This window comes from Aspergillus undulatus (assembly GCF_047715775.1).
Source record: "Aspergillus undulatus strain CBS 261.88 unplaced genomic scaffold BDV17scaffold_1, whole genome shotgun sequence".
In the NCBI taxonomy this organism is placed as follows: Eukaryota; Fungi; Ascomycota; class Eurotiomycetes; order Eurotiales; family Aspergillaceae; genus Aspergillus; species Aspergillus undulatus.
The window spans coordinates 1338717-1360193 of NW_027396605.1; the positions used below are offsets into that span (position 1 = coordinate 1338717).

General features: G+C 51.1%; 8 protein-coding genes across 8 annotated transcripts; 4 read left to right on the forward strand and 4 right to left on the reverse strand.

Annotated features, from left to right (window-relative positions):
* Nucleotides 1–48: 48 nt before the first annotated feature.
* Nucleotides 49–1512, reverse strand: BDV17DRAFT_278726 (uncharacterized protein; the record flags this gene model as incomplete). Its single annotated transcript, XM_073759584.1, has 5 exons — nucleotides 49–131; nucleotides 227–601; nucleotides 674–963; nucleotides 1011–1147; nucleotides 1483–1512. 5 exons carry the CDS (start codon nucleotides 1510–1512, stop codon nucleotides 49–51), a joined length of 915 nt encoding a protein of 304 aa, XP_073621400.1.
* A 765-nt stretch (nucleotides 1513–2277) lies between these two features.
* Nucleotides 2278–2835, forward strand: BDV17DRAFT_286260 (uncharacterized protein; the record flags this gene model as incomplete). Its single annotated transcript, XM_073760867.1, has 1 exon — nucleotides 2278–2835. The coding sequence occupies one exon, from the start codon at nucleotides 2278–2280 to the stop codon at nucleotides 2833–2835; it is 558 nt and encodes a 185-aa protein (XP_073621401.1).
* A 79-nt stretch (nucleotides 2836–2914) lies between these two features.
* Nucleotides 2915–4683, reverse strand: BDV17DRAFT_10071 (DUF2293 domain-containing protein). The gene is made up of 3 exons (XM_073753677.1): nucleotides 3877–4683; nucleotides 3637–3759; nucleotides 2915–3530 (listed from the first exon to the last, which is right to left on the reverse strand). Exons 1-3 carry the CDS (start codon nucleotides 4219–4221, stop codon nucleotides 3075–3077), a joined length of 924 nt encoding a protein of 307 aa, XP_073621402.1. The 5' UTR covers nucleotides 4222–4683; the 3' UTR covers nucleotides 2915–3074.
* Nucleotides 4684–6041: 1358 nt separating this feature from the next.
* Nucleotides 6042–9452, forward strand: BDV17DRAFT_249594 (PHD finger domain protein). The gene is made up of 3 exons (XM_073756237.1): nucleotides 6042–6650; nucleotides 6912–8933; nucleotides 8984–9452. Exons 1-3 carry the CDS (start codon nucleotides 6625–6627, stop codon nucleotides 9168–9170), a joined length of 2235 nt encoding a protein of 744 aa, XP_073621403.1. The 5' UTR covers nucleotides 6042–6624; the 3' UTR covers nucleotides 9171–9452.
* Nucleotides 9453–9890: 438 nt separating this feature from the next.
* On the forward strand, nucleotides 9891–10814 carry BDV17DRAFT_286263 (GNAT family N-acetyltransferase; the record flags this gene model as incomplete). Its single annotated transcript, XM_073760868.1, has 1 exon — nucleotides 9891–10814. The coding sequence occupies one exon, from the start codon at nucleotides 9891–9893 to the stop codon at nucleotides 10812–10814; it is 924 nt and encodes a 307-aa protein (XP_073621404.1).
* A 92-nt stretch (nucleotides 10815–10906) lies between these two features.
* On the reverse strand, nucleotides 10907–13711 carry BDV17DRAFT_297060 (putative protein kinase (Lkh1); the record flags this gene model as incomplete). Its single annotated transcript, XM_073763422.1, has 6 exons — nucleotides 10907–11667; nucleotides 11716–11803; nucleotides 11852–12314; nucleotides 12364–12711; nucleotides 12762–12840; nucleotides 12890–13711. 6 exons carry the CDS (start codon nucleotides 13709–13711, stop codon nucleotides 11470–11472), a joined length of 1998 nt encoding a protein of 665 aa, XP_073621405.1. The 3' UTR covers nucleotides 10907–11469.
* Nucleotides 13712–15759: 2048 nt separating this feature from the next.
* On the reverse strand, nucleotides 15760–17965 carry BDV17DRAFT_10141 (uncharacterized protein). Its single transcript, XM_073753690.1, has 2 exons — nucleotides 16569–17965; nucleotides 15760–16513 (listed from the first exon to the last, which is right to left on the reverse strand). Exons 1-2 carry the CDS (start codon nucleotides 17623–17625, stop codon nucleotides 15870–15872), a joined length of 1701 nt encoding a protein of 566 aa, XP_073621406.1. The 5' UTR covers nucleotides 17626–17965; the 3' UTR covers nucleotides 15760–15869.
* Nucleotides 17966–18305: 340 nt separating this feature from the next.
* Nucleotides 18306–21432, forward strand: ysh1 (cleavage polyadenylation factor subunit YSH1; the record flags this gene model as incomplete). The annotated part of the gene is made up of 5 exons (XM_073760869.1): nucleotides 18306–18455; nucleotides 18505–18602; nucleotides 18917–20060; nucleotides 20114–20762; nucleotides 20831–21432. 5 exons carry the CDS (start codon nucleotides 18306–18308, stop codon nucleotides 21430–21432), a joined length of 2643 nt encoding a protein of 880 aa, XP_073621407.1.
* Nucleotides 21433–21477: the final 45 nt, after the last annotated feature.

Here is a 21477-nt window from a genome sequence, read left to right on the forward strand (position 1 = left end):
AAGCCTTTTTCGTATCTTGGATATTTTTCTTAACCATATGCTATTCTATCATGGCCGCCGGCACTGCAGCCCTTGTGGCGCTGCAGCTACGATAGCACCACCACTGGTCCAACATCCTTCTGGTAGTACTGCTAGATGAAAGGAAAGAATAGATTAACCAAACTCACTCGTAACCTGATCACATCACTCCTCAAATTCCTTTGCGTATCCCTCCTTGCACTGTCACCCTCGCCCTCCTCCTTATCCCTTATAGCCTCCAACAAGTCCTTACTAGGGCACGGATGCCACCTGCCAAATAGAACCACGAACCTCCCTCCATGCGCGACCGTCACGCCCTCGCTGAATCCCGCCCACAGCGTCGTATTGATTCCCTGCTCCGGCGTATAGTAAACCGGCCACGACAGCAGCACCGTGGGGCGCGGCGCATTGTCGAAGATCGACGTGTAGATCTTGCCTGGGTTTTGTGTGATGCTCACAGCACCCTGGCTCCCTAGCTGCTTCGCCAGCCGCGCGGCCAGGAACCAGTTCCCCATCTTTCTGAGTACGTAGTTGAGGTTTATGTTTGGGAAGGAGGCTCGATGTCGGTCGGGCGGGTTCCAGACTGCGGCGCCGTGAGATCAATTAGCATGCTGCTGCTTTCCAGATGACGCGGACGCTGTTGGCGGCCGTGGACGGAGATTGTGCGGTGGACACCAGGATTGGCGCAAGGTGTTGAGCGAGGAGGTAGGGTTCTGCGCAGTTTGTGCCGAGATGCGGTTCAAGATTCTGAACAGTGCTGTGGTGAGTGGCAAGCTGGCGACGCCTGTGTTGTTGATGAGAAGGTCTAGGCGGGATTCTTGGGCGGGGAGGGCTTCGACAAAAGGCTTGATGGTGTGCAGCGGCGAGATCGAGGCGGAGGAAGCACATTTTGCCCGGCGCGGTTGTGGTCGTCGGTCGCGGTCGTTGTCGGGGAGGTGGCGATGGCTTGGATTGCTGCTCTGGCTTTGCTTTCGTTCCGAGCGGCAATGTACACTGTGGCGCCAGCTTTGTAGATAACTCGTGTGAGCTCGAAGCCCAGGCCGGAGGTGCTGCCCGTGATGATGATGATGATGATGATGATGATGACCTTGCCCGTTTGGGGAGGGAGTGTGGCAGAGGTCAGGGTGGGCTTGAGGGGAATGTCTGCACCCAGAGACTCTTGATGGTCTGCATTTTTGGGCGGGCACAATAGTGTGAATGATTTATGGCACAGTCTACCAAGAGCTGGAGTCAGAAATGTTGTGAGTTATGGGATATTCCTTGGGTGTTGTGTTATAAATAACTTGCAGCTGGCTCATTTCACCTGGCTTTTGCAATATCCTTTGTACACTATAAGTCTCCGGGTAATTTTAAAAGCAGCTTGTTTGCAAATTAGAGTCAGCTGGACTTCCAGAGAACCTAAATTACTGAGTGATCTATAATCTGACTTGTGTCACCACCTCTATCAACAAAGAAACCACTTACCTTAGTAACCTGACTGCATTCTAACAACATCACATCTACTGTTTAACAGCCCGCGGAATGAATCACACGTACGCGAGATATCTCACAACTGAACAGGGTTCATTATTTCCGAGACAGCCAGTGGCTTCTACCGGGGGCAGAGGTAGGTTGGGTGTCGCGCGGGTGAGCTTAGGGCAAGCGTACAATAGGCAGGATGAGCTCCACGGAAAACTCTGAAGGTCTCTAGCCTGGAGGCTAGGCCTAAGTCAGCACTGGGAAGCCTTATGGAGTATGATGGTAGATGGATGGATATCTAAGAGGAGGTACAGAATACAACTACTCATGACAAGCAACTGGTCCAACATCGTGCCTTCCTGGTTTGCAGTGGTACTCCTCAAACCACCAAGACGCTTTACGGCTGCCATACGAATCTCTAGCTCTGAAACTACCTATGCGCGGCGAATATGGTCATAGATCATCTACTCGCTGGTCCAGGACTTGCTAACAGATCGAATAGCACAGAGTCGACACGCTTTCAGACGGCCATAACAACCCGTGAATGGCTTTTCAACTTCGAGTTTCGAAGTATCATGCAATTGCCATAACAATGACCTCTCCCAAACAGAAGATAAGATGCGCACACAATGATATACCAAAGGCCTTTATCCGTCTCATACTGCCTTTGGAATCAGAATCCTCAGAGCAAATTTGTTATAAGTACCTGCCTGGTTTTTTTTCCAGCTTGTGATATTCGAGTCTTACTAAAAGACTCTTTCTACCTCAACACCAGATACTAGATCTGCTTGAAAACTCACCATGTGTTCATCCACCACAACAACAGAAGTGTCCAACCAGCCTGACTCAAGGTGCCCCAATGACCCTGGCCAAGATCTTACTACAACAGAGGCCAACCTAGCACGCACCGAGCGCCTCCGCCGTCACGGATTGGACGTCAGCGACGACCAGCCCAACAAAGTGCTCCTGCTCGACATCCTACACAACCCTGAAGATACCGCAACAACACTCGACATTGTCGAAGCAATACTCGACGTCGTGAGTAGACGGCTCATCACAAAAGAGTTCTGTAACTCGCATGCCCCTCTCAGAGCCGGCCACGACCGGGTCTCGATTATGCTGCTTCTTGAAGACGAGATTCAGACGCCGTTTGAGATATACAGGGATTTGCATACCAGGTTGGTATACATGCAGGATGTTTTGCGGGAGGAGGTTGTGAGTGGGGTGGCTTTGACTTCGAATGAGAAGCATCCTCAATTTGGGTGGGCGGAGTGTGTGGATGGGCCTTCGGCGAAGGTATGGTTGTCGTCTGCGTTGATGAATCGGTTTCGGCCACGATCGAAAGAGGTATCAAGCTAGGCTTGATTGCGTACTTTCCGTATATGCTCATCTTCTTATCATTTATTGCTAGTTGCTCATATTAATAAATACTGACTTGGTACTCTATGCATGCTAAATTGCAAATGTCTCTCATATTCCTCATGGTATCGTAAGATCAAAAATTAAATGAATCTTATCCAGGCCATGCAAAACATACGGGTTTCCAGAAACTCTAAACAAAAAGCGAGTAAAAGAAGACTAGGGAGCATCAGAAAAATTCAATCACTTTGGCTGCGCAAAGAAAGACGCTTCGGTCTCACACCCTCTCCCTGGCCCGTCCAGGCAGCTCGAATAGCTTGAACCGTAGGCCAGACCGTTTCCCTCGCTATTTCTCGATCCTTGCCATCGCGGAGGAGCTGATCGTACGGTGTATGCTTGTGTCGTATATGCGCCTCCACTGCTAGGATGCCCTTATGTCTATCCGAGGTCGTTGACGTCCTCCCCACGCGCCCAGAGCCCTTGAGGAAGGCATGTTGGAGAATAGTTTCTAGGGCCTCGTCTGGCATAAGTGGGAACTGCAGGCGGAGGAGCTCTCGCGAGTGAGCGAGATCTTTCTCATCGCGAAGCTTGACGGCTGCTGCGCGCGACTCGGCTGTTTCTTTGGCGGATTGAAGGACGGTGTTGTGTACATCTTTGGGGACGCGGATGCCTAGCGCTTTCATTCCCGTGTTGTCCTGGGGATAGGTTGTTAGTCGTGGGTTCCCTTGCTGTAGTGACAAATGACAGGTAGAGCAGCGTAGATCAAGGGATGAGCAAGCAGTTGGGTTTGATTCTCCTTACATAAACTTTATAGACGAGCCGATGGGACTCCTTTGTTTTACTTCGACAGTGTCGAGTAATGTAGACGTTTCCTGCGGGGACGAAGACATAGTTGGCCGGCAACGGGTCTCTTTGAAGACAGTTCTGTTGTGTAATATCTGTTAGCGACTTCAATGCAAGCTCAAGAGATGCTCGTTCTGAGTGGTTCGCGCAAGGGGTCGTTGGCGATGCAAGGGTTATCTTGGGACACAGATCACATACCATTTCATGGGGCTCTGACGATGGCCATTGAGTAGCGACTTGGTATTTCACGGCACGGGAGCTGGGTTTGGGACTTTCGATATCTGCATCTTTGGACTTGAGCTTTGGCTTGTGCTTGTGGTTTGTCAAAGTAGTGTTAGTCGTCGATTTGGAGGCCAGTAGTGCCTGGGCCTGCCTTTCCAGTGTCTGACCACGGTCACGAACTAGTTTCAATCGGGGCCCGGCTCGAGAAGCATGATTTTGGATGCGATTCTTGTTCTTTCTTTGGTGGTTGCGGAATTTGGGGGCTCTTCGAGGTCGGGCTCGCTGACCTGGTTTAGAGATGCGTTGGCGAGTGACAGTCATATTGTTGAAGAGGGGGGTTTTGCAGAAAGAAACAGATCATGACCATCAGAAGGAGCCCCATATAGTATTATGTTGAGCTGGTGAATATCAGCGCATTGGAACGACTACGAGGAGTCTTTCAGTGGATGGAGTGCTCTGTTGGCTCCTGCTATTTTTGTCAAGTACAGGACGAGTGACAAAGCTCATTCATTGCAGCCACGTGCCAGCGTACCACTTTCTGTTAATATGAGCATATTTCTATCTCTCTCCAACTATCTAATGGCCATGGTCTGTCTAGCGAGGGGAAGTTGAAAAGACTCTTTGATTGCCAAGGCTTTCACCAAGGCCGATCGTTGTTGGATCTGGATGACTCAGGTGGAGGGGTCGTGTGGCGTTCAGGTACCGTTTGTGCCTGAGAGCTGTGGCTCAGCAATTGTCCCTTCACATGAGTCCAACTCGATAGAGGACCGAACTCCAGATGACCCTGAGACAGAAACCAGTCTGAAAGTTGGGATACAACTCTGGATCAAACAAAGGTCGCTCGACCAACGGGTCGAGTTACACGCCAAGGCCGGGGCTCCCTAGTAGGTTCGACTGTGGCTAGCTTGACAGGGGTCGTTTGCGCTATCCAGTGCCCACTTTCATGTGCCAAAGAGCAGGAGTATGGCAGTCCCTGAGACAGAACAGGTCCGTCTCAATTTAGCCTCGGAAGTCGAAAGTCAATCTCCGATTTCCCCAGTTTCACTGGAACTTAGATCTGGTTGGGAGGGCGGGGGTTGCAATTTTTATCGCAGAGCACCGGGACAAGCATGATTTTCAAGATTACGACGATTGTGTGCTCCAGGATGGACGCTGTGATTGCTTAAAGCAGGGCATCGTCTAACTGCAAGAGGAAACGGAGGGTGTGATGAAATGAAGGACTAGCGCGGAGCTCGCCTTGTCCGATGGCCAGATCACGGACTTCAGGGTTCAGGAATAAGCGCTGAAGCGCAAGTTGAAATTGTATCTGAACATGAAATTGAAGATTATTAGTAGACACCGCAAATCACCAGAGGATATAAATCGCCGCAGCGTTGTCTGTCAGGCTTCACGACCCCGATCTCGAAGCCGGGGCAATGTCGTCATCCTCCAGCCGTGAAATTACCCCAAGACTCATGAGGCTGAGGCTGGACTCGCTGGAGCTGAAGGGATCCAGTGCCAGACACTAGTCCAACAGTATAAATTCTCGTAAGCAGGTCAGGATCGTGATCGAGGCTGCAAATGCAGTCTGGACCGTCGGGGGATTTTGTCCTTATCCCTTGATCTCTCTGTAGACTGTTTTACAGATAGTCCTTTTGCGGTGATCAACCAGACTGAGATGTCTGTTCGTCTCGACCCCTTTCGAGTTGGCACCGCAGCTGCAAGTTGGCAGGGCCGGCGTCAGCAGCGGCACTACGGCAGGTCGCAGACTGGCAGAGTGGCCGTGATGGATCAATCCCATGGAGCCAGGCGACCCACGGAAACTGTTCCTTGTTCTGCGATCCAATTATTGCTCACAATCGCTCTCCAAGGGGCATATGCGTCGCCTACTATTCCTCCTCCTTTTTGGCTCTGTGCTGGTCCAGGATATCTCAAAGAATCAGTTCCGACAGCCATTCACAGTCGTAGACGTACTCCTTTGAGGTATACTCCGAGTATAGATTAGGCACCACGGCTTCCCCACAGGCAGCTCTAGCGACTCGAGTAACTCTAGCGAGCAGCGGCGTCGGGCTGGCCGTGACTTTGACCCTGGTATAGATAAACTAATATAATCCTGTTCCTGGCATCCTGCTCCTGGCACACTGCAGTCTATCCAAGCAGTCTAAAACTTGACGCAGTTGAGTGGATCTGCGGATGTAAAAGCAAAACCGTCAAATTATTACCAAACCTTACAAACAGAGGAAAACGAAAACACAAATTTCTCCTTCTCTTCTTCTCTTCTTTTCACGGTGATTATACTGCTGTCAATTCTGAAGATCTGGAATCCGGTGCCAGGCGGCTCCAGAAACAACACTCCTCCCACGACTCTCCTCCCTTTGTCCAGGAGTCGTTCCTCCTCTGCCAGCCAGCCTCGACCGATCCCTCGACCCTCTCTCCTCCCCCTCTTTATCCTCGTCCTCCTACCTACCTACCTCGACTTCGCTTTACAGGACCATGCTCTAAATTGTTTTTCTTTTTTTTTTGCTCCCTGACATTCCTTCTCTCTCCTCCTCTCGCTTCCAGAGCCCCGGTCTCGACGCCCGTTCGCTGAACTTCAATGACCTTGTGGAGGAGGCATACATTCGTCCGTCTCCCTTCCATCGACCCGCCCCTCGAACATTCCTGACGGTGGACGACTTCCGAACAAAGGGTTGCCTGGCAGCTTGACTTGAATGGTTGCTAGGAGCAGACTACACCGTTGCTGACATGAGTTGGGATCAGCCTATCCACAGGTATGTTCGTTGTCATACACACATATCGGTCTTTAGTAGTAGATCTGCTCCAGCCGGCCGCTCTTCCCTCTTCTCGGTCCTACTCTTTCTTTTTCTTTTTCTTTTTCTTTTTCTTTTTCTTTTTCTTTTTCTTTTCTTTTCTTTTCTTTTTTCTTTTCTTTCTTTCTGTTCAATATCTGTGTTTGATTTTTATTCCCTTAAGTATTGCAATTCTAGCAGGATGTGCAGTACAATGCTAATGGAGCCATCCATCCTCTTTAGCTTCAGCTATCCAAACGGTGAACCTCAGACCCCGACGAGGACTCCTCCCACGACCTTCTTCGGCGACGCTGCCTTCCAAACCCCAAAGCTCGAATCCAGTTTCTTCGACCCCCGCGTTACATGGGACACCTCCGATCCGTATGCCTCCAGCCCTGAGTTCCTGCGGACTCCGAAGAGGTTCGGCTTGAACACTCCCCGACTGCCAGAACAAAAGTCGACGCAAGATCCAGGGTCTCCAAAACCACTTAATGGCAAACCATTGAGCTCTCAGGTTGAGACTGCCAGGAAACGTCGTCCGTCGAAACCCGAAGATGGCTCTCGCACTGTCGAGTCGACCAAGTCGGCAGCCTCGATGCAGACCCCTCCGCCGAGTAGCGCCTCAAGGAATAAGGTGACGGAGTTTGGTGAATTGAGCAATACAGGGCGTCGGCCACTTGAGTCAGGTCTGACAGGGGAGCATTTGGAGACACCGAGTCGGGTGATGGGTGCTTCTCCCCGCTTATTTGGAGGCCTACCATCATCACCGGACCCGTTCCAGTTGGGCACCATTAACCCGTCAGCGTCACCTTTCTTTCCACAGCAGAAACTGTTCTGGGATCATGGACTGGAACAGCACACAGCAGACTTGGGTCTATCTGGGGGAGAGGGCAATCTCTTTGACTCTGCAAACACCGACACTTTCCACGTCAGCTCAACGAATCCTACACAAGAATACCATATCCCGCAACTGCCTCACATCGAAGGAGGCATGGAGCTTCCTGAGTTCAACAGCAGCCTCTACGCTCTGTCTTCCGGCGCACCTACGGACGCTGCTCTGTTTCCTGCCCCGTTTTCAACCTCCCCTCGACTTCCCTTACCCAAGGCAGATGACCCTGCCTTGTTTCTAAGCTCCCCCGCACGTCGCTTCGGTGGAACTCAACCGACTCCAGAGAAACGACTGTTTCCGAGACAGCGTCAACCGTACCACCATCAAACAGAGGAGTTCAGGCGAGAAGAGCTTCGACGTGCTCAAGGAGTTAATCCCCATCTCTCAGAGTATGAAGATGATGATGACTATACACCACGACAGAGCAGGCCTACCTTGACTCGTAGCCTCACGGTCAATGCAGTGAGTGCAAACCGTCCGGGTTCAGGCGGGACAATGTCCTCTGCAAGTGGCATTCGGAAGAGTCCGTCGAAAGGCAGATCCTCTCCGATCAAGCCACTCCGCGCGCCGCTACCTCGGTCCAACTCTGTGGCCAGTGGGTTTCCTCGACGATCTCAGTCCGTGGTCCTGAAGATCGGCAAGGATGGAAGAGCAAAGGCAGAAATGCAGCCAGTTCTCGAGGCGTCGACTGGTTTGACAGATCCTGTCGGTGGTATGGATCTGGACGGCTCCGCCACAGAGAGCGAGTACGACTCGGCAGAATTTCCTGAATACCCTCCATCTAGTCGCAACCCTTCTTTTGCCTTTTCAGAGGCTGGGAGACCGAATATCGCTCGGAGTGACTCTGGTTCACGACCACCTTCAATGGGCTCCTACACATCATCTCACTCAGGCCGAGTCTCTCCCTGGGCTACCGCTCCTCGTGGACCGGCAAGAAGACCAGCGCTGAAAGCGACGCTAGATGACTGGAAAAGGACACCGAAGAGGCAAACTGCAATGCTCCATTCGGACCTGTCATATAGTAGCGCCGCTTCCATCCCCGGTAGTATCGCCGACGCAGAGGAAGATACGGGAGATGCCCAACATGCTCTCCGCAAGGTTCTGCAAAATAAAGGACGGATCCCCCGATCCCAGACCTTTGCAAGCTTCGGCTCACGCTCGAACCGCTCTCTTCAGTCGTTGACACAGCTTCAATCATCTCCTCCCCGCTTTGGCGTAGAGCTCGACTCGGATGCCAGAGAAGCGAATACGTCTCCTACAACCATCACCGACCCCGATCTCGCGACCCCTTGCACCGACCGATACAGCAACCCAAGCAATGGCACTCGATGCATTTGCAACTCTATGGATAACGGTGGCCACCTCATGATTCAATGGTACGTTGTTTCTTCCAAGTCGTATCAACCATAGCTTACTGGTGTTGCAGTGAATCGTGCAGCCACTGGTTGCATACTAAATGCGTCGGTCTAGAGCGGTCGAATCTTCCATCCGTCTACGTCTGCCTCTTCTGCGCGCAGACTCCATCTCGCAAGAACCGGGCCCGCGTGCCTGTCAGTGATGTCGGTCATGCACCAACCTCACCCCTTGCCCACAAGTCATATCAATTCCGATAATAAACTGTAACTGTACCTTTACGATAGAGTTATGCTTCGACTCACGTCGACACTTGGCCAACAAATTTCCTATGCATTTTCCTAATGTCTTTCACTCCCCTGTTGGGTCTCCTATGTTCAATGTGCATCATGTTAGACATCATACCCATATCATACCCATACCCATGTTCGATTTTGCTGTGCAACTATTTCCTACTAATTGTTCAGTAATAGTCAGCAGACTGGATAGGATGCCTGTATCTAGAAATCTGAAGAATGGCCAATAAGAATATTAAGAGATTAACCCGTATTTTCTCCACTGATCTTATCAAGTACGATTGGCTACTTCGTATTAGCAGTGGGCCAAGGCTCAAATGATATCTTAGCTCTCTTGCCTAGACACTTACTCCGTAAATTTCTAATATCGAAAATATCATATTAAATTGTCAATATTAATGTCGTTAATTAATAAAGTCGGAACCTACTGCTGACGGTTGAAGAAATGACTCACTCCGGCGCCGTCCATGGTGGTATCCATAGTTCCCTCGCGGAACGGCTCCGATGTTGGATACCACCTAGTATGACTCGATTTCCCACTAATTCATAGATTCGCAGTCATGTATATAAAGCATAGGTAATCCGCTTCCTGGTCTATTGACGCATTTCAGTCCCTTTCTCTCCATCACAAGAAGAACGTGTCTGCCCAGTGCTCACCCGATCATCATGATCCAACCCTCAACAATGTCAATGCCGCAACAACCAACACCACAACCACTGTCTACCTCTCGAAACGAGAACGAGAATAAAAACCATGACCAAAACCTCACCCACCAAACAACCCGCCTACACTTCACACCGCTATGCCTAAACGACACCCTAGCGCTCCACGAACTCCGCACGGAGCCCGACGTCATAAAGTGGTCGCGCCAGAAGGTCCCTGATAAATCCCTGAAGGAGACGGAGAATTGGATTAGACGGATGACCGATGAGCCGCTTATTAATGAGCTTGAGTCTACTTCATCTTCGGGGGATGCTGAAGGGAAGGCTGAAGCTGGTACTGAAAAGAAGCCCGATTTAGCACGGGGAGATTCGTCGCAAAGCGCAACTTCAATGCTGCGGATTGACAAGGGGAATAGTGATGTCAAGAAAGATCGAACGAAAACAGGTCTCGTGTTTGCAGTTCGGGAACTTTCTCACGTGCAAGCTATGAATTCAAAGCAAGAGGGCGCAGGTGCAGGTGCTGGTGCAGAAGTCCCCGACAAAATCATTGCGACAGTCGGCATCCGCGCGACGGAGTCCCCGCTCTCAAATAAATTACAGTTTGAGATAGGATACATGTTTGTTCCGAGGACTTGGGGGAAGGGATATGCGAGTGAGGCTGTGAGGGGGGTTGTGAGGTGGTGGTTTACGTTCTTGAGGGGTCACGGGCAGGGTCAATCTGGAGCTGGAGTTGGAGGGGAGGGGTCAAGGTCGAAGGAGGGTGAAGAAGGTGAAGATGAGGGTGAGGTGGAGGATAAGGATAGGGTGTATGCGATTGTCTCGAAGGGGAATCCGGCGAGTTTGCGGGTTATGGAGAAGTGTGGGTTTCGAAACGTTGCGGAGGGGGTTGATGGGGATGAGAGTACGGAGGTTGTGGAGCTTTGTATTTCAAGTTCTGAGATATGATATAAGAGGAGTGTACATTAAGAGCGAGGCGTGGGTGAAGAAATTTTGTATAGAGGGTATAACAACAGGAGGTATATATAAACAGGACCTGTCTACAAGTCACAGTCAAACAGTCAACGTCAGTCAAGCAGATAATGCATCTACCAGGAGGCTATGCAGAAGAAAAAGAAACAACCTGTCAATATCACCATGCCATAAGAATGAAAGGTGAAGCGCATCGATGAAGTGATGCTGTAGATATCACGAAAGAAGTAAACATGCCCATCCCGTAAATCAAGGCCGACCCTGTGCAATATAATCGAATAGAATAACCATGTCCATGTCCATATCCATACCCGTATCCGTCTTCGTCTCCGTAGTGACAGGAATATAATAATGCCCGGGCCCTGAGGCATTGCTTCAGTGGCTTTGCAAACTCCATAGCCCGGAGAGCTACCCGGTAGCCCCTTATACTCGGAACAGGCAACACGCCATACATATTATCCAAAAGATGCCATCGTAACTGAAACTGTACCCATACACGATAACGAGCCGGTGCCGTAGCCACCGGCGATATATCCAATGCAAATTAAGAAGAATGTCAAACTCCGGGATTAACGCCCTTTCGCCATTTTAAGTCGACAAATGCTGTGACGCTGATGACATTCGAGGCCCTTCAGCGTTGCTGACCGTTGCGCTGTAACTGTTGCCCAATTCGTAGCGCCTCAGTTCCGTCATCTGTGATGGACTCTTTGAACCAAGGATGCTTGAGGGCATCCTTGGCTGTTATGCGCTGCTTTGGGTCGTAGACGAAGATGCGCTGTAGCAGGTCGAGGAATAGCCGGTAGAACTTGGTATTTGTTGGAAGGAATGCCTGAAATTGTTAGCAACATATCTAGACACTTTGGACGGGACGACAAACCGTCAACCGCTTCATCGCCTGCACATATTTCTTTGAAGCCCGCGTTGTCTCCTCATTCGGATAGTCGAGCTTGTTTCGAAGGAAGTACCTAGAGAGTCAGCAAGGTCATACTAGTAGTCGTAGGGTAGAGACTTACTTGGCTGCTTGATTTTGATTGCCGTTTCGTCCTCCCTGCATCACTTGTCGTACCAACTTCGCATCTATTCGCTCTCCAATGACTGCCTCCATCATCGCAAGATGCTCCAGGTTGTCATGGGTTTGGAAGAGAGCGTCACCGGTAAAGAACTCGACAAGGATACAGCCAATACTCCAGATATCACATGGAAAGCTCCAGCCGAGATTGAGTATGATTTCCGGTGCTCGATAGTGCCTAGTAGAGACAACAGAGGAGTGATATTCGTCGTCAAAGGTGGCAGAGCCAAAGTCAATCAAACGGATTTCGCTGTCAAGCAAAACCCGCCTTTGACGAGCGTTTCGAGATATCGCAGTGGAGGAGGAGGGAATGTGGCGGTTGTAGGTAAAGGTTTGGTATGCATTCTTGACGAGGAGGATGTTTTCGGGCTTCAAGTCGGTATGAATGAGGTTAAGGTCGTGGAGGACTGCATCAAGATTAGCCAAGCTCAAATCGAGGGTATACGCGAAACTTACAGGCTACGCTGGTGAAGAGTTGTCGAGCAAAGTTCTGGATCTGACTGCTGGGAAAGGGCACGAACCCGTTTCCCTTGAGGAAATCAAAGACACTCTGACCGAGGAGGTCGGTGACGATACAGATGTGGTTTCTGTAATCGAAGCAGTCCCTCAGATGAATGCATTTGTTTCGGTTGTGCTTGTCATTAGAGGCTAATGTTGATAGCACTCGAAGCTCGATACGTGATGCGTCACGGTATTTTTGGATGGAGCGGATGATCTTGATAGCACAGCGAGCCTTTCGCTGTTTGTCATAAGCTTCGACAACCTTGCCGAATGTTCCTTGCCCTAGAAGCTTGATAATCGAGTCTCGACCCAGTTAGTACGACTGGTATTGGAACATGGCTCCGGCTACTCACATCGATCTGTTATCGGTGTATTTTGATTAACGATGTAATGACCATCGTCATCGTCAACCTTTTCGCCCCTGTTCGCATACTGCCGAGGGTTAGTGGATAGAAACGGGTAATAACATATCGACACTTACAGATCGAACGACAGGCACGGGAACATCCTTGGCCTTTATGGGCGGCTTGGGAGGTGGGATGTAGCTCAGGAACGCATCGGTTGCTGTCTCCTGCTCCAGTTTCTTCTGCTGATCCCGCACAGACTTTCGTGTTGCTACCCGCTTTCGCTTTTGGCCAATGTTAGCATCCTCGTAGTAGGTACCATTGCTGGCACCAGAGCTTCCTTGTGAGATGGATGTAGGAGCAGTGGTATGCAACGACGCCGTGCGGTCCGTCGAAAGAGAGCCGGTAGATTGCTCGTCTCCATACTGCTGGGGGTTTATGGAAAAGGATGGACGGTCATAGTAGCCTAGATCGTAGGCTGTCTCAATACCGGTGCGTCGTCTCTTACCCGCAGGTTGTGGGACATTGCCATTCGGGGCCGCAGTGGATGTCGCCGGGTAAGGACGCGTCGCGGCGGCAGATTGATCGGGCGGAGGTGTATCATCAATGACAATTACCTCTTTGGGTATCCCATTTTTGTAGAACTCGTTCCAGTCCGGGTTTTTCCGCCTCCCATTTTGAGTTGAGGTGGCCATACTAGTGGGTTTCGAGGCCTGCGGCATAGTTGTGGTAGTTGTTGGCGTCGAAGCCGCGGCGGCTGTTGTCTGCGGAGATTGGGTATAAGGAAGGGTAGCAGTGGTTGTAGGAACAGCGTAGGGGTAGACAGGAGGATTTAGATGCGGAGTGGACGTAGTCGGATACGATGGGGTCGGTAGGTATGGCTGGTGGTGATGAGGGAATCCGTAATGCTGCTGATGATGCGTAGGATGTGTCGCAGTAGCAGTGGAGGGCGTAGACATGATGGTTTAGGGAAACCGTCCGGTTGTACGAGCGGCGGATGGGGAAGATGAGGAAATGTACCAGTGAACGAGGAAGAAAGCAAAAGAGGAGGTCGTTCAGCTTCACTGGCAGTCCGCTGTCGCCCTCAGTGAACACGGAGGCCTCGACACGCCAGGCCGGGAAGCCGGGGATCTTCACGAGAATCCCAGAGTCGCTGGGGGATATGAACTCGATCAGTGAATCAAACAGATCACAGGCACCGTGAGACTGCAGCAGGTGAAGTGGGCAAAGAGACGTGACGAGCAAGGAGCGAAAGAAGTGTGAGAGGCGTGGGGATGATGGCGAGGCGGTCGGTCGGGGCAAGAAAGGTGCGGTCCGTCCGGTAAATGAGGTTTACATGGCAATTCCGCACCAGAAATTATTTCTTTTTTTGCAGTGGGAAAAACATTGAGCCAGAGACAAGCAAAGTGCAGAATCAGAACCATCAAAAAGTGACAGAGTGGTGGGTGAAAGAATTGTTCATTCAAATACTACTACAGCGGTTGACGAGGCGAGACGGGATCACCATGATAATTTGGCACTCGACGCCGCACGAGAACTCCAAAAGTCATGTTAAGGTTACTTTGGTTACGATTTCGGGACACGTTTACTTGGAAACAGCAGCAGTAGAGTTCACAACTATTTCAGTGAGGCCTGAACTCTGATAGAGAGTTTTGTAGGACCGAAGGGCTCATGGAGAGAGAGGAATGTGGTGATATCCTCATTAATTCCTTGTCCTGCCCCTTCTCAGTCGCTGAGGCCTGCGATCGCCGGGAAACAACATTATTATTAATGCCGTAATACGACGCCCCTTAGGAATTTAGGAGTCGTGCCTCCGCGTGGACTATCAGAATAGCCCAGAAATAGGCAGTGCTTTTTGGATTACTACTGTTGAAATTGGAGTCGCAACATTCCCAACAACGCTCGCGTCCACCGGAGTTGATCCGCAGGGCTCAGTCTTTCACAGCCAGCCAAGCAGACCCCATTGGCAAAGACAAGCGAAGAGGATTGCGGCTCGCCAACAGCCAAACGAAGATCTGGAGGAGGAACGGCCTTGGGAAATACTTCTCTGGTTCTCGCTTATTCACCATTAGCCGTGAAGGAGTACCTTGCTCCGACTCCTCGTCAAGAATGATGCGGCCCATCTTTGCATGGATGGATGACTCCTTTCATGGTTGGCGAGTCGACGAAGCCGAGGGCGATCAGAGCACCTACTACGCTTGAGGTGCATCTCGCGCACCGAAGACACGCATGTCATGCGTTCTCGAATCCGTTCGTCGCAGAGAAAGGCCCTAAAATGCGAGGAATTGATTGGATCTAGATTGACACGCGCTGGAAAAGTGGACTGTGGACACCCCTCCGCTTTTTAGGCCTTGCCTAGGTTGCCCTTCTCTGACATCATCTCCCGCGTCCAATTCTCTATTTAGCGTCAATTCGCACCAGAAAAGCGTATGCATATGCTGTTACTCACTTGTCGCGTCAAATGATTTCGCGCGTCCGTGACCGTGTGGGAATACGCGAAGACTAATGAGGCTGCGGTGTTTTAGCGGTCTCGCAGGGTTTCAAGGCCAATCCGCGCCTGCATTAATGGTGCTTGTCGTTCCCCGAAGTCTACGTCAGAGCCCTAGCCCGATCTGGAATAGTCATGAGCGACCCGTCGAGGCAGAAAATGTGGAGCGTAGATAGGCCGTGGGCCACCTTGACTTTGTAAGTTTGTACTCTGTAAGTGTAGATAGATATACCAGAGTAGCCTATTTTTGTCTACACGTGCAATATACTTTGGAAGTTTTTTTATTCCCTTGCATTATAGAATGATACCAAAAAGGTCGATGGTAAGTTCAAAAGACGACTTTCTTGCCGAATTCCATGCGTGTCAATTAAACATGATAGACGGTGAAGGGGGCGGCAAAACAGCCTAAATCGATGCAATGATCCAGGAATCGCTCAGACTGAACGGCGAAGAGATGCAAGAGGAAAATACGAATTAGAGACACATAGATATGAACCCCCCGTATGTACCTCAACGCCAGAAGAAAACCGCGGTCCTGCGCAGTGCCCATGCGGAATTGAAAGAGAATGTCGCAGCAAAATAATCACGAGACTGTTGAAACGGAAAGGCCGCCAGCCAAATAGCCAGGGTTAGTCCGTTTTATCTTCCTTCAGGTCTTTCGAGTATGCCTTTTGAATGTGTCTAGATGCTCGCCCGTCGAGTTCCAGCATGAAAAGGATATCCCGGACCTGAATCCCAGCGCCCTTCTCCTCGTCCTCCCGCCAGGTTCCCAACCGTTTGACTGGAACAGTTGCAGGCTCCCCAGGACGTAGTGCCTTTTCTGCACTGGCGGTTGGTGTGGGCGGGTTGATACGTGATGGCGTCGAGAAGCCACTTCCGGTAAACGGACCACGTTGAAGCCAGGAATATGTCTTCTTTTTCCCGAACATGCCTCCCGACATCATAGTCTGAGTGGCCATGCGTGCTGTTTCGACAGATTGCTGATGTTGCTGTACTTCGTTTGCTTTGGCATCGATCAACTTCTTGGCTTCTTTCTTTGACATTCCTTTCTTGTCGAGACTTGGAGCCCTCTCTCCGATAGGTGTTGAAACACCAGACCCAGGTATATCCACTGAATCAGATCTGGGCGTGCCATTCTCCCCTAGTATAGCACTTGCGCTGCGCTTCGCACGTTTAGCTGCTCGAGCCTCCTCATAAGAGGCATCCTTATCGACCAGAAGACGGCATTTATCTGAAAGCGATTTAGTTGCGGGCTGGGTCTCCGGATTTGGCCCTAAACACAGGTTCGTCAGCTTAACTTCTCATTTTTGGGAAGCGTGAGTCTTTACTCTTCAAGGATGGCGTTTGAGGACCGTCGCCTTCACCATTAGCGCCATCGCTTGCTGAGGCTATGTCCTTGTATTCAATCGGGACCCTTCCATGTGAGTGGGCTCGCCTGCTCTTTGCGAGCGAGGAAGAATAATCAATCACAGTCCGCAGTCGCTCCTCGCATGATATGGACATTAGATTCAGTATATCCACCAATGGCGCACCTTCCTGGTTTAGAATGGTCTGACCAGTTCGCACAACCGATGAGCCATCAGGACCAGTGACCTCGATAGGCTGTGGACGACCAGGCACTGGGTGGAACAACCCTTCAGCGGGTATGCGTACCCCAAGCTCAAACCCACGTCTCTGGAGCTTCTGCTCCAAAACCTTGGTTAACAGAAACGGTTCTTGTAAGTGATACTGCGCACGTCTAGCTGCCTCAGTGTCTTCTCGCCTCGGCTCATTGGGATCAACGAAAGCGGCGGGAGGTTGGGTTGATGGCTCGGTATAGAAGGATTCTCGCGTGCCTGAAGTTTTGTACTGTGAGGGTTCACTGAAACTTGTTGGAGTAGATACTGTCCCAGTAGTAGATGCTTGTGAGGCGAAAGACGTATTGAGCGGAGGCGGCTGTGATTGTTGTTGAGGAAGTGGTTGCTGAGGTCGAGGTTGCTGTTGCGCCTGTACGCCGGGGGCAGAGTAACTGCTAGTGAGAAAAGCCTCTTCCTCCCTCACGTCAATACCAGACGAGGCTAAAACATCTGTCAGATCGGCTGCATCAGTGGGCTTGTCGACGGGTCGCGAGGGAGGGCCCATGGTGCCGGGTGGTGGGGGTGGTGGTGTTTGTGTTAACCCATTCGCGTTCGGCCCATTCACGGAAATCGGTTGGTTTTGTGGTAGTTGCAAGGTTCCAAAGCTTGGTGACGCGTAAGGTGACTGAGCGGATTGAGGGTGAGGGGATAGACGCTGCCGTTTGTTCGGTGGTGGAACACTTCCATTAACCGGCGAGGGAGCGGGTGAGGGAGAGGAACCCGGAGGTGAGAAGGATTGCGAAAACTGCTGGGGTTGCGTTTGCGCCATGATGGCTACGGCCCCCGGCAAGTGAGCAGATTATATGTTCTTATGCGATAGTGTTCGATCGAAAGTTGTCCAGCACTCGATGCTGCTTCGCGCGTGAGTCGGACCGTGATGCGGACTGCTGATAACCGCCGCCGCCGCCACTGTAACCATCTCAAGACATCGGGTCCACAATAGAGTCGCGATAGTCTGTCGGCGGAAGGCGTTGATCAAGTGTAGGGCCGGTTACGCGGCGGAAAACTGGCGTTGATGGGATGCTGCGCGCACGGAAAGGGAGCTCTGGCTTGTCGAGGTTTTGCTTCCGCGACGAGCACCCGGCAGAAGATCACGTGTACATTAGGTAAGACAAAAGCACCATCCACCATCTCCTTGAAAGAACGCATCGTTATTGTTGTCCAGTTCCAGGCAGGCGATAAGCGACGAGATTCAATCAATTTTTCTGGTCGGCTTCAATAGTCGTCTTCTTTCTTCTCTGCTTTGTTGCGTTTGAAGATCTTGTGCTTTGCCACAAGCGCATGCCATGGCTCGCGAGCTCCGCGCGAACTGAGACCCTTCGATCAATTCAAGGCGGCGCTCTCCCCATTGATTGTTTATTTCTTACTTGTTTCACACGATCCTTTTTACTACTAATAAGCCGCATACACTATTGAGTGTGAGCGTCGATACTTTGGACGCGTCTCACCATGGCGACAAAGCGAAAAGCCGCGGCGATGAACGCCGCCGACGACGAGCCTGTTGACCCCTCGGATGAACTGGCCTTTTACTGCTTGGGTGGCGGTAACGAGGTCGGAAGGTCATGTCATATCATTCAGTATAAGGGAAAGACTGTCATGGTGTGTATCCCGTCAAATCTTCCTCTGGAACTTTCTAATCCGAGCCTAGCTCGATGCCGGTATGCATCCTGCGAAAGAGGGATTCTCTGCTCTTCCCTTCTTTGACGAGTTCGACCTGAGCACGGTGGATATACTTTTGATCAGCCAGTACGTGGACCACCTAGTCTTCTTTTTTTCTCTCTTCCCTTTTCATCGTTGGGGTTCCTGGATGCCGGAGCGTACTTCGACGCCTTGTGGGTAATGGCACGACGACAGAGTCATCGGAGATCAATGGTGGAATAGCTCTTCTGGCACTCCGGCCCCTGCTTTTATCATGTATACAAGAAGCGCAATACAATTCAATCCATTTTGTATTCCGTGTCCCATCCGCTGTATTTGTATCATTCCTGGCCCTGGGCTCATTGATCGCGGTCATTCTTTTCAAGCAACAAACGACTAATGCAAGTTTCATCGCAATGCAGTTTTCACGTCGACCATTCATCCGCGCTTCCTTACGTTCTCAGCAAGACGAATTTTAAGGGCCGTGTTTTCATGACACATGCGACCAAGGCTATATACAAATGGTTAATCCAGGATAACGTGCGAGTCAACAACACAGCCTCCTCGTCAGACCAGCGGACCACCCTATATACTGAGCACGATCACCTTTCTACACTCCCGCTGATCGAGACCATCGATTTCAACACTACCCACACTATAAACAGCATTCGCATTACTCCATTTCCCGCTGGCCACGTTCTCGGGGCTGCTATGTTCCTAGTCTCAATTGCGGGCCTAAACATCCTCTTTACGGGCGACTATTCTCGAGAAGAGGATCGCCATCTTATCCCAGCTGAGGTCCCTCGAGGGGTGAAGATTGACGTCCTCATTACTGAGTCTACGTTCGGAATCTCGTCCAACCCGCCTCGACTTGAGCGCGAGGCAGCCCTAATGAAGTCTATAACCGGGGTATTAAATCGTGGAGGACGAGTCCTCATGCCAGTCTTCGCGCTCGGCCGTGCACAGGAGCTACTCCTCATTCTCGACGAATACTGGGAAACACACCCGGAACTGCAAAAGGTCCCCATCTACTACATTGGTAACACGGCTAGACGTTGTATGGTCGTCTATCAAACATATATCGGAGCAATGAACGATAACATCAAACGACTTTTCCGCCAACGAATGGCAGAAGCTGAAGCTAGCGGCGACAAAAGTGTCAGCGCCGGACCCTGGGACTTTAGGTTTGTCCGAAGTCTACGCAGCCTTGAGCGATTCGATGACGTTGGGGGCTGTGTTATGCTAGCTTCCCCTGGTATGCTACAGACGGGTACTAGCCGCGAGCTATTGGAGCGGTGGGCTCCGAACGAGCGCAACGGTGTTGTCATGACGGGTTACAGCGTGGAGGGCACAATGGCCAAGATGTTGCTCAATGAACCTGATCAGATCCATGCTGTGATGTCGCGAGCGGCCACCGGCATGGGAAGAACCCGCATGAATGGCAATGACGAGGAACAGAAGATCATGATTCCCAGACGATGCACAGTCGATGAAGTATCTTTTGCCGCACACGTCGATGGTGTCGAGAACCGGAATTTCATCGAAGAAGTAGCAGCACCGGTCGTGGTACGTAACTTCCTCCCTTATCAACCTTTCCATCAATGCTAACCCCTTGGTAGATCCTAGTCCACGGCGAGAAGCACCAAATGATGCGACTAAAGTCAAAACTGCTCAGTCTCAACGCAGACAAGACAGTGAAGGTGAAAGTCTACACCCCAGCCAACTGCGACGAAGTCCGAATTCCCTTCCGGAAAGACAAAATCGTCAAGGTCGTCGGCAAACTAGCGCAGACCACCCTTCCCTCAGAGCAAGAAGACGGCCCAGTCATGGCAGGAGTCCTCGTCCAAAACGGCTTCGATCTGTCATTGATGGCACCTGATGATCTCCGCGAATACGCTGGTCTCGCGACCACAACTATCACCTGCAAGCAACACATTACATTGAGCTCGGCTAGTATGGATCTGATCAAGTGGGCCTTGGAAGGTACATTCGGTGCCATTGAGAAGATCGGTAATGATGAGGAGACTAAGAAGGAAGAGGGCGAAGATGCCAATGGAGAGAAGCAACCTAAAGAGGAGGCTGCCGACGAGGAGATTCCCATGGAAGAGCCCCAAACATACCTAATCATGGGCAGCGTGATTATTCGCTACCACCCTCGAACCCGCGAGGTCGAGCTACAGTGGGAAGGAAACATGATGAACGATGGTGTAGCCGACGCAGTCATGGCTGTTCTTCTCACCGTGGAAAGTAGCCCGGCTTCAGTGAAACGTACGTCTCAACTGCAACGACCCTATCCTATGCGTATCATTGTCCCCCGCTAACACCTCCATCTCTAGAATCCGCAAAACATAATAAGCATCACCACCACCACCATCACGACGAGATCGCCACCCTAGACCCCCCTAACCCTCACGCGGCGCAAGACCCAGAAGAACGCTTCGCGCGCCTCCTCATGATGCTCGAAGCGCAATTCGGCTCCGAAATAGCCCCCATCGAGCGCCCGCGCCTCCCCTCCACAAACGCATCCACTTCGACAAACGGCACGACAGCCCAATCGGAGTCCAAGCAGGCTACTCCGTCAACCTCTGAAGAAAAAGCTGCAGACACTGAAACTGAACCTCGGGACCCCGCAACGACGGCTAAATTCGAAGCTGCAGAGCTAGCCCGTCTCCAAGCACTGGGCATCCCGGTCCCAGGTATTGAGATCAAGGTCGATAAGCATGTTGCGCGGGTATGGCTGGAGGACCTGGAGGTTGAGTGTGCGAATGCGGTGCTGAGGGATCGAGTGAGGGTTGTGATTGAGCGGGCTGTTGAGACGGTTGCGAGTATGTGGTCGGTGGATTCCGGGAAGTCTAAGGCCTTTTCGAGTACGAATACGAATGGTGGAGGGAAGGAGGATGTCATTTCACAAGGGGTGGAGGTTGAGGCTAAAGCTTAGGTCTGCTTAGCGTTGTACCGTACGATAGTCACAGATGTACTTCAA

Bases quoted from the DNA above. Each gene is read 5' to 3' on its own strand.
- BDV17DRAFT_10071 (XM_073753677.1), bottom strand. From the start codon at position 4,221: ATGACTGTCACTCGCCAACGCATCTCTAAACCAGGTCAGCGAGCCCGA. The intron at 3,760-3,876 runs GTATGTGATCTG...ATTACACAACAG, and splicing joins CGTCAGAGCCCCATGAAATG to AACTGTCTTCAAAGAGACCC. The intron at 3,531-3,636 runs GTAAGGAGAATC...ACCTATCCCCAG, and splicing joins GGCTCGTCTATAAAGTTTAT to GACAACACGGGAATGAAAGC.
- BDV17DRAFT_249594 (XM_073756237.1), top strand. From the start codon at position 6,625: ATGAGTTGGGATCAGCCTATCCACAG. The intron at 6,651-6,911 runs GTATGTTCGTTG...CATCCTCTTTAG, and splicing joins TGGGATCAGCCTATCCACAG to CTTCAGCTATCCAAACGGTG. The intron at 8,934-8,983 runs GTACGTTGTTTC...CTGGTGTTGCAG, and splicing joins GGCCACCTCATGATTCAATG to TGAATCGTGCAGCCACTGGT.
- BDV17DRAFT_10141 (XM_073753690.1), bottom strand. From the start codon at position 17,625: ATGGCGCAAACGCAACCCCAGCAGTTTTCGCAATCCTTCTCACCTCCG. The intron at 16,514-16,568 runs GTAAAGACTCAC...ACCTGTGTTTAG, and splicing joins TCAAACGCCATCCTTGAAGA to GGCCAAATCCGGAGACCCAG.